Here is a 15,574-nt window from a genome sequence, read left to right as displayed (position 1 = left end):
TAATAATAATTATTAAATTAAAATTATACAATTAAAGTTTATAAATAAAAAATATGACAAAATATTTAAATAAAATTAAAGTTTATAAATAAAAATATGAGGAATATTTAAATAGAATTAATTACTAAACGTGTGAAATACAATTATAATTGATAAACATAGTGTATATAGAATAATCATATTTTATGAGAAAGAAAAAATATAACTTTTAATTTAACATGTCATCATATTTTTATTTAAAATAATTTAATATAAAAAATATAATTATAATTTATAAATAATAATATTCAAGAATATATACAAGAATTATTTTATATGAAAGAGATAATTTTTTTTTAATTTAATAATTATTAACTTATAAATATGATATAACATTTTATAAATAAAAAATATGATAATATATTTACAAAGAATTATAATTTATTTTTTGTGAAATATAATTATAAATAATTAATATTTAAGAATATATAATAGTATTTGAAAGAGTGTAGTTATATCTTTTGAGTAAAAATATTTATTAATAAAAATTAAAATGTCATATGAGAGAGAATTAATATGTGTAAGAATAATTAATGTGTGTAAGAATTTATATGAGAGAGAATAAAGGCAAAACCCATGAGGAAGCCCCTGTACTTTACCTCTTTTGTTCGATAGGCCCTTATGTCAAAGTTTGTCGCGCTGGACTCCCTGTACTTGTCATTTTTGCCATATGAAGGCCCTTTTGTGGACGGAATTTGGCAAGTGTGTCACACTCTCCGTTAATGAGAGTGGAGAAAAAAAAATGACATGACTATTTTCTGTTTCTTTAAAATTGTGACATGACAATTTTTTGTTTTTTTACAGTGGTGACATGGCAATATTTTTGATAACGGGGTGACTAATTAACCTAATTCTTTTCAAATTCCTCAAAACTCAGCTCTCCTCCACCGTCCACTCCAGCAACACTGTCAGCACCGCCGCTACCCACGCCATCTCCACGTACAGACTCATCTCCTCTGCCTCCTTTAAATCCTTCAACTCCCCCTACGTCCACGCCGATTCCTCCATCTTCGCCTTCTACAACGCCGTCTCGTCCAGCCACTTTTCGGTAATACACCGTTGACGCCTACTCCGATAGTCCTCTCCCTTCTTCTCCTACCTCGATGATTGTTGATTCTATTAAATCCAAACTGCAATTCTTGTGCAATGTTAGGTCATCTTCCAAATATACCAACAATAAATTCGGTTTTCAGATTATAGAGTATCTTCCAAATATACAAACCAAACAAAAAATGGGTTAAACATTTTGGACCCAATTGGACAAATCTCTGTTCGATTCCAAAATGATCATGTCATCCGGCCAAAGAATAATCAGCATTAGTTAATTATTTAAAGTGTGAAATGGGTTCAACAGTGGTTGATTATTTAAAGTGTAAAATGGGTTTAATAGTAGTTCATTATTAATTGTTCTGCAACTAGGTTCGATGAACAGATGGTTTGGGTTCGACGGTGACAAAGACAAAGCAGTTGGGTTCGATGAAAACGAGGCAAATGGTTTTCGACGATAATCGGCCGCGGTGAAAGAGGAGGTGGAAGGCGATGAGTTGCAGAAAGGTGAACGGAGATGGTTGGTCCAAGAAAGGAGAAGATGGTGAAATATCAATTTGATCCCTCAAATTTTCTGTTTTTATTTAAAGTGAACGATGATGTGGCATTTTATAATATATATTTTTGGAATTAACGGAAGTTTTAATAGTTAACGGCAAGTGAGATACAAGCGTGTTTTTCCATCCACTAAAGGGCTTTAAAATAAGGATTATGACAAGTATAGGGATCCAGACGTGACAAACTTTGGAATAAGGGCCTCTCGAACAAAACAGGTAAAGTACAAGGGCTTCCTCATGGGTTTTGCCGAGAATAAAAAACACATGGAAGAGAGAAAAACAAAAACACACGGGAGAGAGAAAAACAAAGACACATGGTAGAGACACAAAATGCTTTTTCTATCAAACAAGAGTGCTTTTTGACCAATTTTTAGAAAATCGGATTTGGCCGGTTTTTATGTTAAACCCGGTTTTTTCGGTTAAATTCGGTTTTTGACCGGTTTTGACCGGTTTTTAAACTATCAGATTTTAATAAGAAATCGCCGGACACAGAGCCGATTTCCGGTTAACCCGGTCCGACTGGCCGGTCCAGTCCGGTTTAAACATTGGTTAATATACTACTAAAATATGATTAACAAATTATCAATACATTTTAGTTCACATGTATATTATATAATGTAATTACAAATTTAATATTATAAATTATAAAAAAATTATAAAAATTACAATTAAACTTATTTAGTATTATCTAATTATTTTAGTTAACATAATAATATTTAAAAAATTTGTTTTATTTCATTATTTTCTTGTAATATTATCTCTGCGTGTTATTTTATTTTTAAATTATACTTTTTAGATTTTAGTAATTAAATTTTAATTTTATTTTTAATCTTTTTTGAACCGCCAACAACCCGGAATCGGAACCGGAACAGGAACCGGCCGAATTCGAACCGACATGGAACCGTCACTTAGACGGTTCCGGGCCGGTTCCATTTTTTCTTGAACCGCGACCCGGCGGTTCCGAACCGAAACCGCCGAGTTATGAACCGTGGCCACCTTTATTAGGAAGGACTATTAATCATGGAGGCTTAAAACTTGGTTAACTTTCTGTTATTATATGTCGTTTCTTACATATAACTAGTTTCGCATTACGTGTTATGCACGTGGCTCGTAATGTAACTTCTTAATGAACATATTAGTAAATTTATTGTAATTATATCAATTTTTTATTTATAATTAATATTAAATTAGTTAAAAAAATTTGTAAAAGTAAATATAATAACCATAATTAAATAATTAACTTAATTTTAGTAATAATATCTTTAAAAATAATAAGATAGAAATTTAAATAATAATATATTGACAAAATACAGTATTTTAATTTTATAGTTCAATCAAACTAAAAGATAAGTAGTCCTACTAATTTGGAGACAATTTGGTTGTTTTTTACATACTAAAGATTTAATTGGAGATAATTTAGCTACATATTCTAATTAGGACTTTAATTACAATAGTGATTAATTAAATAACTAATTAGTTAATGACTATAAAACCTTTATTTAGTAGTAAACTGAAAAGAATTATTCAGTAAATTTATATGTCCCCTCTCCATCCGTACTTTTATATATAAGTATAGATTAACAAGGGTGGAAATTTTTGCACTCCACATATTGATAGTTGCACTCCAATTTTATTTTTTTAATTCATAAATGATATTGTTGCCCTATATGAAAACTCATTTAGCTGCTTTCAGTTTTGATATACTTCACACGAATTTCTTTTTAACACTGTCATTTTTTATCTTTTAAATTTTACATATTCCATTTAAAAGCTAACTTCTGGTCTTAATAATTCTGTTTATTTGTTTTTCGGCTCATTTTTTTTTTGATCTTATTTATCTATTTTTTCTAAAATCATATTTTAAAAAAATTGACAATTTAATAGTGATGATTGTATAAAAGTATTTATTTTTAGACTATATATGATCATTTTATTATTTTATATCGTACATATTATTTAAAAATATACTTTCTTATATGTAAAATGCATAAATAAATATTAATCGAGTTTTAGATAGTTTAAGAACTTTTAAATATCAATTCTTCTGAATTTGATTTCTCTAAGCTAAAGTTTAATTATAATTTTTTATATTTGAAAATTTTAGCCATCCACTTAATAAAGGAGTTTAAGGCAAAAAAATAGCAGTAAACTTATAACACTGGTTAGGAAAAATAATGTTAGTATCGAAAGATAAAAAGTAAATGATTGATAATAAAAGATAATAAGGTCATTTGCAATTAAAAGTGGAGTGCAATTATAAGTGGTGGAGTGTAAAAATCTCTATCCTAAAATTTAAAAGCAGTTTTTTTTGGGTAAACAGATCTATTGATTTCTCGAATAATATTTAAGTACCTCACTTTTCAAACTCTTTTTATTAGAACCTGCATTTTGGAAATCAATTCATTATACTTTGGCCTAAATATAGCAAAAAATTTCAAACTTTTACACATGTTTGCATTTGCAGTTTAAAACAAGCCTTTAAATTTTTATAATATTATTCTAAATTTATTTTTTCGTTATAATTTTATTCAATTTTTTATGATTAATTTAATTGTTGCAATTTTCAGTTGAATTTATATACTGACTCCACAATTAGCGAAATTCATTTTTAAAATTATCAAAATTTAATTCTAATCTAAAAGAAATCAAACATAATGTTGAAATCTAATTTTAAATTCTCTAACTTTCGGTAATTGAAGCAAAAAAAAAAAAAATTTGAAGATAAAAAAGATTGAAAAATTAAATTGATTGAAAAAATGGATAAAATTGCAACAATATTGTCAAATTGGAATAGAAAAAAATTTAAAAATTTAATTTAAATTGTAAACACATAAAAAATTAACTTTTCTTTTACAATTAGGCCTAGTATTTTTATGTTATTAATCATCACCCACCCGCATTTTGTTTTTGTATTATACAAATAACAATCATCCTTGCTTTTGACTTGGGCCATTATTACACCAAATATATAAATTAATATTGATAGGAAAAAACAGTCATTAGCAGCAATAAACGAGCAATGCCCCCATTCAAAAACCCACAATTTGTAGATGATTTGACCACATTTCTCCATTCCATTAATGAATTTTTCAAACTATATCATGAGAGTCTTGTAGGCCAAAATGCAGACATTTTGTTTCATAATAATTATTCGACAAATTGATAAGAAAAATAACACAGCCACACTCTTTTATTCATTGCATTATATATATGTGTAAATCATGTCAATGTTCTTTTAAACGGCCACCAAAATTAAACCAAAATGCTCCATTTCTTTTTAGCTTATGCAAATCTGTTTTTCCTTTTGGTTTTGGTGAGTGCCTTATCAACTATACTGTTGAAAATCCTTTGGCATCCTTGTCATGAATCCACCCCTAATATTCCACCTGGCAGTCGAGGACTACCCTTTATCGGTGAAACTTTACAGTTCATGGCCGCCATTAATAGTTCGAAAGGTTTTTATGATTTTGTCAGAATCCGTCGCCTTAGGTATTTCTTCTTTTACAATTGAAAAATATGCGTTACTAAACATATATAAATCGAAATTCTTACGGAGATAATTGATAAGTTAGGGTTGCAATCAATGCAGGTATGGAAATTGCTTCAAGACAAACATATTTGGGCAGACTCATGTTTTTGTTTCGACAACAGAGTCAGCTAAGGCAATATTGAACAATGAGTCTGGTCTATTCACAAAGAGATATATCAAGTCAATTGGAGAGCTTGTTGGTGATGGAAGTCTGTTATGTGCTTCTCATCAGCATCATAAACTGATACGTAGTCGTTTAATAAATCTATTCTCAACCACTTCGCTTTCGGTGTTTATCAAACAATTTGATCAACTGATTTTGTCAAGTCTTCACAACTGGGAAGAAATGGGCACTGTAGTTGTTCTCGATCAAGCACTTACGGTTAGTGCACTAGCTATCTTAGTTTCTTTCACCTTACCAATTAGCAGATGTGTGCAGTCTATTTGTAAATTGACTCAGCAAAGTTGTGTCAGATAACTTGAAATATTTGGTGGAATCTAGTTCATCACTTAAAATTGTAAACTTTCCATTAAACGCGTGACATGTGGCGTTACCAAATGAAAGTAGCCAATCATTAAATAGCACATTACTTAGTGACTAATAATTATTATTAAATGCTATTTAATGATTGGTTACTTCCATTTGACAACGCCATGTCCACATGTCTAATGTAAAATTCATAATCCTACGTAGCAGTGGTGGAGTGAGGATTAGGAATTAGGGTGGCTAGATTTATAATAATAAAATAAAATATATAAAAATATTTTAATAAAATAAAATGACAATAATAATAAATTATTTATTTGTTTTAGACTTGTCTATTTACTTTCATGGCTTGTAATTTGTAAATAAACAAAAAAAGAAAAATTTAATATAATTACTATATAAAAATAACTAATCTGTATAACAAAAATAAAGATACTTTACTCAAATGAAAATTTTAATAGGAGAAAAAATAAATAACGGAGAACAATTAGAGATCTAAAAAATAGAGAGTAATTGAAGAATTTTAAAAATTAAAAAGTAAAAAGTTAGGTGGGGGAATTTGGGGGATTGGTTTAAGAATTTTAACAAATTTTGAGTTAAAGGAAACGGTATTAGCTGTTTCTTTTCAATAAAGAGATAAAAAGCTTATTTGGCCCTTTAAATTTCCCTAAGTTTATCTCTTTCAATTGAAACAGAAGAACGAATTATAAACTAGAGTTGCTGCTGCTTTAGTGACCGTTGCTTGGGGGCGGCTCAGCCTTCTGAGCTACCCCCTAAACTCCGTTGGCCGGGGTAGGGGGTGGCTGCCCAGGCTCGACCCCCAGAATCCGTTCTTTCTACGTAGTAAACTAAATTCATCTAAGAATTTTATCAAATTAACTGAACAAATTGACTTTAATTGGATTAAATTAATTCACCTTTTTTATTTATTTTAATTTTTAGTTAATTCATTTGGATTAATAATAGTTTTAAATTTATATGGATTTAATTTCTAAAATTCAGTTAATCAAATTTGTTAAATTTGTAATTTTTACCTTTAATTTTTTTATATAATATTGATTTTAATCGAGTTAACTGATTAATTATATTTCTTTAGTTCTACATTTATAAAAAGTAATTGGTTATTCATTCAATTAGATAACTAAAAATTTCAATTAAAAGTATTTAATAATTGAGGTAATCTGATCGAATATTCACCTCAAAATCTATTAAAAAATTACTGTTGGATTAATTATTCAACAAAGGTTCATTCACCATCCAATTTGACACAAAATATCAGAAGAGCTAAAATGTATAGCTTTGAACACAAATACTTATAGTTTGTTCATTTTAGATTACTTTACACTGGAATATGATGTTAGTTTTGATGGTTTATGTTACAAACTGATACAAAATCGACAAGTTATGGGTTTCTGTATTCAAAACTTCAAATTTGATTTTTTTATTTTTGTCCAATCGGAAGCACGAAATAAATATGTATTGATTAATTATTATAGTAGAGTAGGAAACCGAAAGCAACGGCATATATGCCATTTCTAATAATGAGGTGAAAATTGAGGTAATGACGCGCTATACCCTTTATTTGTTAATCTTAGCAAAAATACTCCCACTAAGTTTAAGTAGGCAAGCGTGCGTGATTTATTAAAGTTAGTTTTCAAAGTTACGCTTTTTCATATATGAATATGAGGCCCTATATTGCTGTTTCTCTTATTTTTTTACCAAATTGATTTCTATTTTATTATTATATTTGTCAAATTAATAGTTTTGTCTATATATAAAGAGAGAGATTTTGATTTTTTATTCAATTTTATTTATTTAATTCTTATTAAAGTGAATTTATTTTTTGTAACTTTAAATTAAATAAATTGTTATATAATTAATGCTACTAATTATATTTTATTATTGTACACATATTTTAATTTTAATTATTTTTAGTTGAATATTTATTACTCCCTCCGTTCTATTTTAATTGTCCATTAGCAAAATATATTTATCTCTAATTAGTTGTCTATTTAGAAGTTTAATTTGACTTTAGCTATTATTTTCCAAATTTACCTATCTCTAGTAAATGACTCCATGTTTTTATTTAAAAAGTATTTATTAATTAATAGGGTTATATTAGTATTTCTCTTTATAAATTAAGACAAAAGGATCACTATTTTGATATGTGCAATATTGGCTAAATGGATAAATAAAAAAGAACGGAGGGAGCTAAGTATCTAATTTTATACAATTATCTTCAATAATTAAACACTTGTTTTTATTTTATCTTTTTAATATATACACTTGTCTACTATAGTCAAACATATCATTTTCATTTTTTTTAATTTACTGTTTTAAATTTATTCCATCATATAATTTCTTATTTGTTTAATTATTTCTTTCTTTATTTGTTATTTCTTTCTTTATTTCTTTCATATGAAGACGCTTTTTATAATTTAAAGACATTGGTAAATAAAAATATTATTGTTAAACAATTTGTGTTCAAACGCCAAAAAAATTAATGATCAACTAAAAGAAACCATAATGAAAATAAAATACACTAAATACGAAAAGCAACTAAATAGCAACTAATGAGCCACCGATGATTTACCATTAAACTATCAATAATCAACCAAATAAAAACTAATTAACAAACTACCAAAAATTATCTAAAGAGCAATTAATGAGCAACTAACAATTAATTAATATCAATCAAAAATTTATGTTTAAGATATTGTAATACGAAATATCAATCAAAAATTCATTTGTTTGTCTTCCTCTAGTGCTATCATATCCAAATGGGAGGAATCTTTCAGCATCATTTTGCCACCAAGTAACCTGCAATGGACCAAGTAATTTGCAATCATAACAAATTATATGTTTTGGAACTTGAAAATTTATTAAAATTTAAAACGAGGGTTATCTCAAATTCAACAAAAATGTCGTACTCGCCTACTTATAAAGAAAAACTAGAGTCTCATTTTGCAATTCAATTCTCAAAACTAAAACTCATAGGCCATACCTCACTTTAAAGTCATGTTCAAAATAAAATTATAAAATTACAATATTTTTTTTGTAATTTTAACAATTAATTTCTTAATAAAATATTCAAAAAAAACCCTACAAATATAGAATAAGTGATTACAACTGTAAATTTAATAAAAAAAAATTTGTATGGTTAACTGATACATAAAACTGAATATTAAAAATCCGGTTATATAAGCCGTAAATTAGATTAGAAAATTAAATGATTATTCAAAGCGACGGTGGGTGTTGGCGAAAATCGTAGCAACAAATTGAAACATTACAACATTAATAAATTTGTTAATTGATTTTTGTAAATTTGATTATTTTCAATTTCATTCTTGGAAAAATCTAATTATTAGCTTAGTTTTATTGAATTTGAAGAAGAATTCTGTTTCATTCATGGATAAAGATAGAAAATAATGGTTTTAGCTCTGTAAGAAAAAGGAAGGTACGTTTGGAAATATAAAACTGAAAAAAGCGTATTTGTGCAAGTTTTTAATTGACAGAGTACATATGCAAACACTTGGCCTAAATCAAGTGTTTATGTCAAAAGCCCGTGAAAATTGGGTTTGGTAGGCCCATAGCTGTTTTCCATATGTTTTCCGGACTCATGTCATGTGCCCCATTTGGATAGGTGCGCCCATACATTTGTCTGCCACTTATACTTAGAGCCTATATTATGTGACGTCTAAACATAATCGACAGGGTAAATTAGCTTATTTTAAAATGGGCCTAAACGAATCATAATGTATTTGGGCCTTAAGATTCAGTTTCTATTAAAACACTGATCCATATCTTCAGCCCAAGTTAAGTAATATGTACATTGAATTTTGGAATTGTATTTTGAAACAGGTAACATTCAAAGCCATGTGCAAGATGTTGATGAGTATTGAGAATGAGGAAGAAGTAGAGATGCTGCGAAGCGATATCACTTATGTTTGTGAAGCAATGCTTGCATTTCCTCTTACATTTCCCTTCACTGGATTCTATAATGGCCTCAAAGTAATCTCCCAAATTAATAACTTCTTTCTAAAAATAGAGTAGAATATATGTTGCATGCAAGGTTTTCGAATTTCAAATTTTGATGTTTTATTTTTATTTCCAAAAATATTTCTAAATTTTTGATATTTTATATTTTAATTCATTTTTATTAATATATTGTGTATTATTTTTCCATGCTGCCCTTATTCATCTCATCATTTTATTTCATGTTAAAATAATAGATTATGTGTTGATATATTTTAAAAGATTTTTTTTTTCACTCTCTCTCTATAATTGTAATTAAATTGATAGTTATATTTTAAACAAATTAACTGTGTGATCTGCCGATTTTATGAATTCTGATAATTATATCTAAATGATAAATAAAAAATAAAAATTTAATTGTTTGTATGATAAAGCACTCTATACTTTGAAAAAATACATAAATATCAAGAAACTATTTATCTAATTTCAAAAATGGTATGCTATTATGCAAAATAATTTTATTATTACGGATTTTATAAAAAAATCTTAAAATATAAACTAATTTATTATAAAAATAAAATATTAAATTTTATATCATTTTATTAATTAAACTTTTCATCTTTTTATTTGCTTCTTAAAATATAATTGTCAGATTTTTAAAACAAATGGACCAAACTGTCGAAATTACTTTTTGGAATGTTTATTTTCAATTTGTGGATAGATGAAATCAAATTGCCTTCTTAAAAATGGTGATTCAGGCCAGGAAAAGAATTATGAACACACTTGAAATGTTGATAGATAAGAGAAGGAGCTCATATGAAGCCAATCCACAAGATTTTCTGCAGTACCTTTTGGTAGGAGATGGAAAGACATGTTTTACAGATGCAGAAATTAAAGACAATATATTAACCATGATAATTGCAGGTCAGAGATAGGTTTTCATTAGTTAATAATCATCAAAAGTCATAAACTTGTTGAATGTATTCTCTATATTATAACAATAAGCAGGTCAGGATACAACAGCAAGTGCTATCACATGGATGGTTAAGTACATTGGTGAAAATCAAAATGTTCTAGACAAGCTTTACGTACGTAAAATTATTCAATTATACATCTTATTAATATAATATTCTTAGAAGTTTAATTTCTCAGCTAAATGATTTAATTAAGACAATTAAATTTAATGCATGTATGCTTATTGGTTGGAACAGGCAGAACAATATCACATTGCAGAAAAAATTGGTACTTTAGACAGGCAGTTTCTTACACTGGAAGATCTTAATGAGATGCCATATGCTTCCAAGGTGATCTCATGCAACTGTAGTTTATTGATATTTTTTTTTTTGATGAATAGTTTATTGATATTACAACTGATTAATTCCTAAAATAACCACTCAAATTAATATCTTAAGTAAAATTAATTAATATAGGTGATTAAGGAATCCTTAAGAATGGCCTCTATAGTACCCTGGTTCCCAAGATTAGCACTTGAGGACTGTGAGATTGAAGGTAATTTGTCTCTTAAACCCAACAAATCCATTTTGGTGTCCATCATTTTCTCTGTTGTCCAATTATTTTCAAACATTATATTGTCGGTCTAAAAACTTCATTGGTATCAAAATTTTACTGTATATTTCAATTAGGTACTGAAACTTTAGTTCATCTTAAAATAATAAAAATTTGAATAAAGAGTTAACGCCCACCCTAAACTTGTGACACGGGGTCATCTAACCCAATTTATACTTTTTTGAGCAACTAACCCCAAAACTCTTTATTTTGGGGTCAAATAACTCCATAATTGTATTTTTAAAACGCGTAAAATACAAATCAAAGGTGAGGGATGCAAAAAAGTAATTAGATACTTCCCTAATTGTTGCGATATAATTATCCTAAATTTATTTTTTAAAATAAAAAAAATAAATTATGGATTATTTGACCCAAAAATGAAGAGTTTTAGGGTTAGTTGCTCAAAAAAATATAAATTGGGCTAGATGACCCCGTATCACAAGTTTAGGGGGCTAGATGACCCCGTGTCATAAGTTTAGGGGGCGCGTTGACCCTTTGTTCATAAAAATTTAATTTTTAATTCAGTCGACAGCATTTGTCACTTATTGATCTAATGCAATGATTTGATCAATCATATTTTTAAAGATATGGTGCCACGTTAGTCACTATGTTAATCATGACTATCTGACATAACAACTTATTATTTTCAGAGTATGTTGTCAGTTATTGCCACATTAAATATATATATGTATATATGTATATATGTATATTTGAAAAATTTTAATAAATTTTTGAAGTTAGAATTAAATTATAGTACCACTTCGATACAAATTCCGATTTTAAAACCAAATTGAAATATATGCTATTCTTGATGTTTATTTTTGTAATGTAGGATTAAAGATAAAGAAAGGATGGAACGTTAATATTGATGCAAGATCAATACATTTTGACCCTATTCTATACGACGAATCCAACAAATTCAACCCTTCAAGATTTGATGTAACTCTCTATCCATTCATTATCTTCATAGAAACAAACAGAAATTAAGTGATTTAGTGATGTGTGGACAGGATGACTCTCAACCATTTAGCAGCTTCTTGGCATTTGGATTGGGAGCAAGGACTTGTTTGGGCATGAACATGGCTAAGGCCATGATGCTAGTCTTCCTTCACCGTCTTCTTACTACTTACAAGTGAGTTCTCTTATATTGACTTTAAATTTGGCTCATTGCAAACATACTCACGAAACTTCAACATGTTTTATAATTCTAACACAAATTTTAATTTAGTAATATCGGACACAATCTTTTTACAATTTGAAATCCTGAATAATTTTGCGATGAAAATGCTGACGTAAATGTCAGAATATTGCTCATTCTAGTCTCCACATACATTAACTATTTTTTATTAGAATTGATCGGTGTTCTTAATTATATATATAAAAAAAGGTTTGCTATATTATTACAAAACAAATAAAATTCGCGATTTAATTTGTCTTTAATCTTTAAATTATCGTGTTATGCAAATTAAAGATGAAACTAAAATTTACGGATTATAAGTCTAATGATACCGAATCATTATATTATATTTCAGTTTGATACCATAACATCAATTTGTATTAATGCCAAATTTTTATTTTTATTACATGCAATAGCATTTCATCATTTTTTTGATTTGGAAAATAATTGAGTGAAACATAATGTATTAGAATATATTCGCACGTAGGTTATATCAAACGCGGTGACGCCTTAATTATGTAGCGATATATCTTTAGAAACTGCTACTAGTTGCCAAATTACTTAATTTTGATCCTGAATCAAAAATATTTTGTCTTGAAATATAAATTGAGTTCTTAGTACCGGTTTGATGTGAACTAAAATATATTTGAGATCAAATTTAAAAAAGGCTTAATCACCAAAAAATGCCAAACCTATACGTCTTGTGTCAATTATAGCCAAACCTTTAAAAATCACCAAATTTAGCCAAACCTTATATGTTCTGTTTCTTTTTTAGCCATTTTTAAATCGAACCGGTTTTTATGGCACCGTGTCGTCCACGTCACCGCCAACTAAGCAATTGGCTGGCATGACAACTGAAATATTTAAATAAGGTTTGGCTATAATTGACACAAAATGCATAGGTTTGGTATTTTTTTTTGAATAAAACTAATTTTAAAATTAAATAATTAATTATATTATAATAAAATTCATGTATATTTAAAAAATAATATTTTTATTTAACGCTAATTAAAATTAATTTATTTTTTTACTAAATTTAAATAATTCTAATAAATATTTTTTACATATTTGATGGATGTATAATTAATTTAAATTCTATTAAAAACAAAAAATGTCATATTCATCTTAAAATTTATTTTTTTTTAAATTCCAGTCGCCGGTTCTTTGACACCGCTGCCGTTTGAGACCCAATTGTTCGTCTTCCAACTAACAATCTGAGAGTAATATACACAACAAACATACGACAGTGTTCGTAATTAAACTATACACACATAAATATAAAAATAACACTGAATAGACTGCTTATTTAAAGGACGAGTGTAATTATTTTCTCATTCTTTTTCTTTAAAAAGTGAAGCTCATTGTGGTGTAATCAATATATATCATGATGTTTATAAGTATAAACGCATATGTTATTTTACTCGGCATAGCCAAAAACTTACCTTAATTTACTCATAACTATTTTATTTATTACCTAAATCCAGTCATATCAAGATCTCAACAACATTAAAAATAATAAATCAAGTTCAAAATCATCATGAACATTAAATTCTTTCACCAAATTTAATTCAACATTAATTTCTAAGTAATATATTAATTCATTTTTTTAATTACATATTCATTAAAATATATTATAATATAAATTTATTAGATTTAATAAAAAATTAAAATTAATTAAAATTAGTATTAAATAGAAAATATTAATTATTTTTAAATATATATATATTTCATAAATGATATAATTAATTTACTAATTATTAAACTTAAAAATTGGCTTGAATTTAAAATTAGGTTTATTCACCCAAAAAATACCAAACCTATTTTTTTTGTGTCAGTTATAGCCAAACCTTATTTAAATATTTCAGCTGACATGTCAGCCAATTACTTAGTTGGCGGTGACGTGGACGACACGGTGTCAAAAAAACCGGTTCGATTCAAAAATGGCTAAAAATGAAACAGAACATATAAGATTTGGCTAAATCTGGTGATTTTTAAAGGTTTGGCTATAATTGACACAAAACTTATAGGCTTGGCATTTTTTGGTGATTAATAAAAAAACATGGTAAAAGTATAATACCACTCTAATCCAAATTTTGCAGGTGGAGAGTAATAGATTCGGACTCAAGTGTTGAGAAATGGGCACTTTTCTCAAGATTAAAATCTGGTTGCCCCATAAATGTTACTCGTATAAGAAACTAAGGATGCTACTCCAAGTATATTTAATTATAATCAAATTGGAAAAAATACTTTAAAAGAGCTCATAAAGAAAAAAAGTAAAGAAGTCTTATTGGGTAGTTAAAGTGGAGATTAGGCACGCTTTTACCTAATCTCACTACTTATTGTAATTTTCCAAGTCTTATGTCATATTTAGTATGACATGTACGAATACAGAAGAAGAAGGTCAAAAGTATATGTAGATAATTATATATGCTTATTTTAGATTGTATTAAAAACATTAATTTTTCTTTGCGTAAACTACCACTTTCGATCATATATTGCCACTACATTGTGGGGTTAACCTTTGGCATTTATCTAATCCATTCACGTAGAAAATTGAATGAATAAATTATTTTTATTAAAACGACGTCAGCTTTTACTATGCTTGCTTTTGATAGTGACAATTTCTTAAATCTAGCAATTACATATATAAATTAAACTATTTCTAATATTATGATTTAGACACAATCACGACTGTTTCGGATTGGAAAGATATTTTGTAGTTTTGGATGAACTTTTTGGAAGTTGTATGTCTAGATGTACTGATTGTTTTCCATGAAAGATATTCAAAAAAAAAAAATTGAATTGGAAAAATATTCACCAAAAGCAAAAAAAAATTGGAAAATGGATGGATTCTTTTTTTTTTTTTGATAATTGGAAAGGGAAAAACGTTTGTGGGAGGAATTGAACCCATAATCTAGTAGAATATTGTCCGACGCTTATAACATTTGAGTTGTAACTCATTGGTAAATGGATAGAGTTTTAAATAGAAAATTGTTGTATGAATTTAGTTTTTTTTTTTTGAGAATTGTATGAATTTAGTTTGTAAGTGGATTGAGGTTCACTTAAATAAAATTATCCATAGGGGCACCATTGACACAAGGCCCGGAATTTTTTATCTTCAAATCTTTGAAAAATTCTTACATTTTAGTTAAACTACAAATATAAAACGAATCAAATTTTACTCTTTAATTTGGTCC

General features: G+C 27.4%; 1 protein-coding gene across 1 annotated transcript; it reads left to right on the top strand.

The window, feature by feature from the left end:
- Positions 1-4,854: 4,854 nt before the first annotated feature.
- Positions 4,855-14,868, top strand: LOC126677497 (abscisic acid 8'-hydroxylase 4). Its single transcript, XM_050372153.2, has 10 exons — positions 4,855-5,132; positions 5,233-5,554; positions 9,521-9,670; positions 10,393-10,558; positions 10,643-10,722; positions 10,846-10,938; positions 11,065-11,143; positions 12,033-12,139; positions 12,211-12,332; positions 14,477-14,868. The coding sequence occupies exons 1-10, from the start codon at positions 4,906-4,908 to the stop codon at positions 14,574-14,576; spliced, it is 1,446 nt and encodes a 481-aa protein (XP_050228110.1). The 5' UTR covers positions 4,855-4,905; the 3' UTR covers positions 14,577-14,868.
- Positions 14,869-15,574: the final 706 nt, after the last annotated feature.

Source organism: Mercurialis annua, linkage group LG1-X (genome assembly GCF_937616625.2).
Source record: "Mercurialis annua linkage group LG1-X, ddMerAnnu1.2, whole genome shotgun sequence".
In the NCBI taxonomy this organism is placed as follows: Eukaryota; Viridiplantae; Streptophyta; class Magnoliopsida; order Malpighiales; family Euphorbiaceae; genus Mercurialis; species Mercurialis annua.
Note: the sequence above shows the minus strand (reverse complement) of the source record. Positions and strands in the feature narration are given on the sequence as shown.

Coding starts and splice junctions, on each gene's coding strand:
- LOC126677497 (XM_050372153.2), top strand. CDS start 4,906: ATGCTCCATTTCTTTTTAGCTTATGCAAATCTGTTTTTCCTTTTGGTT. Junction 9,671..10,392: donor GATTCTATAATGGCCTCAAA/GTAATCTCCCAA, acceptor ATGGTGATTCAG/GCCAGGAAAAGAATTATGAA. Junction 11,144..12,032: donor TGAGGACTGTGAGATTGAAG/GTAATTTGTCTC, acceptor TTTGTAATGTAG/GATTAAAGATAAAGAAAGGA.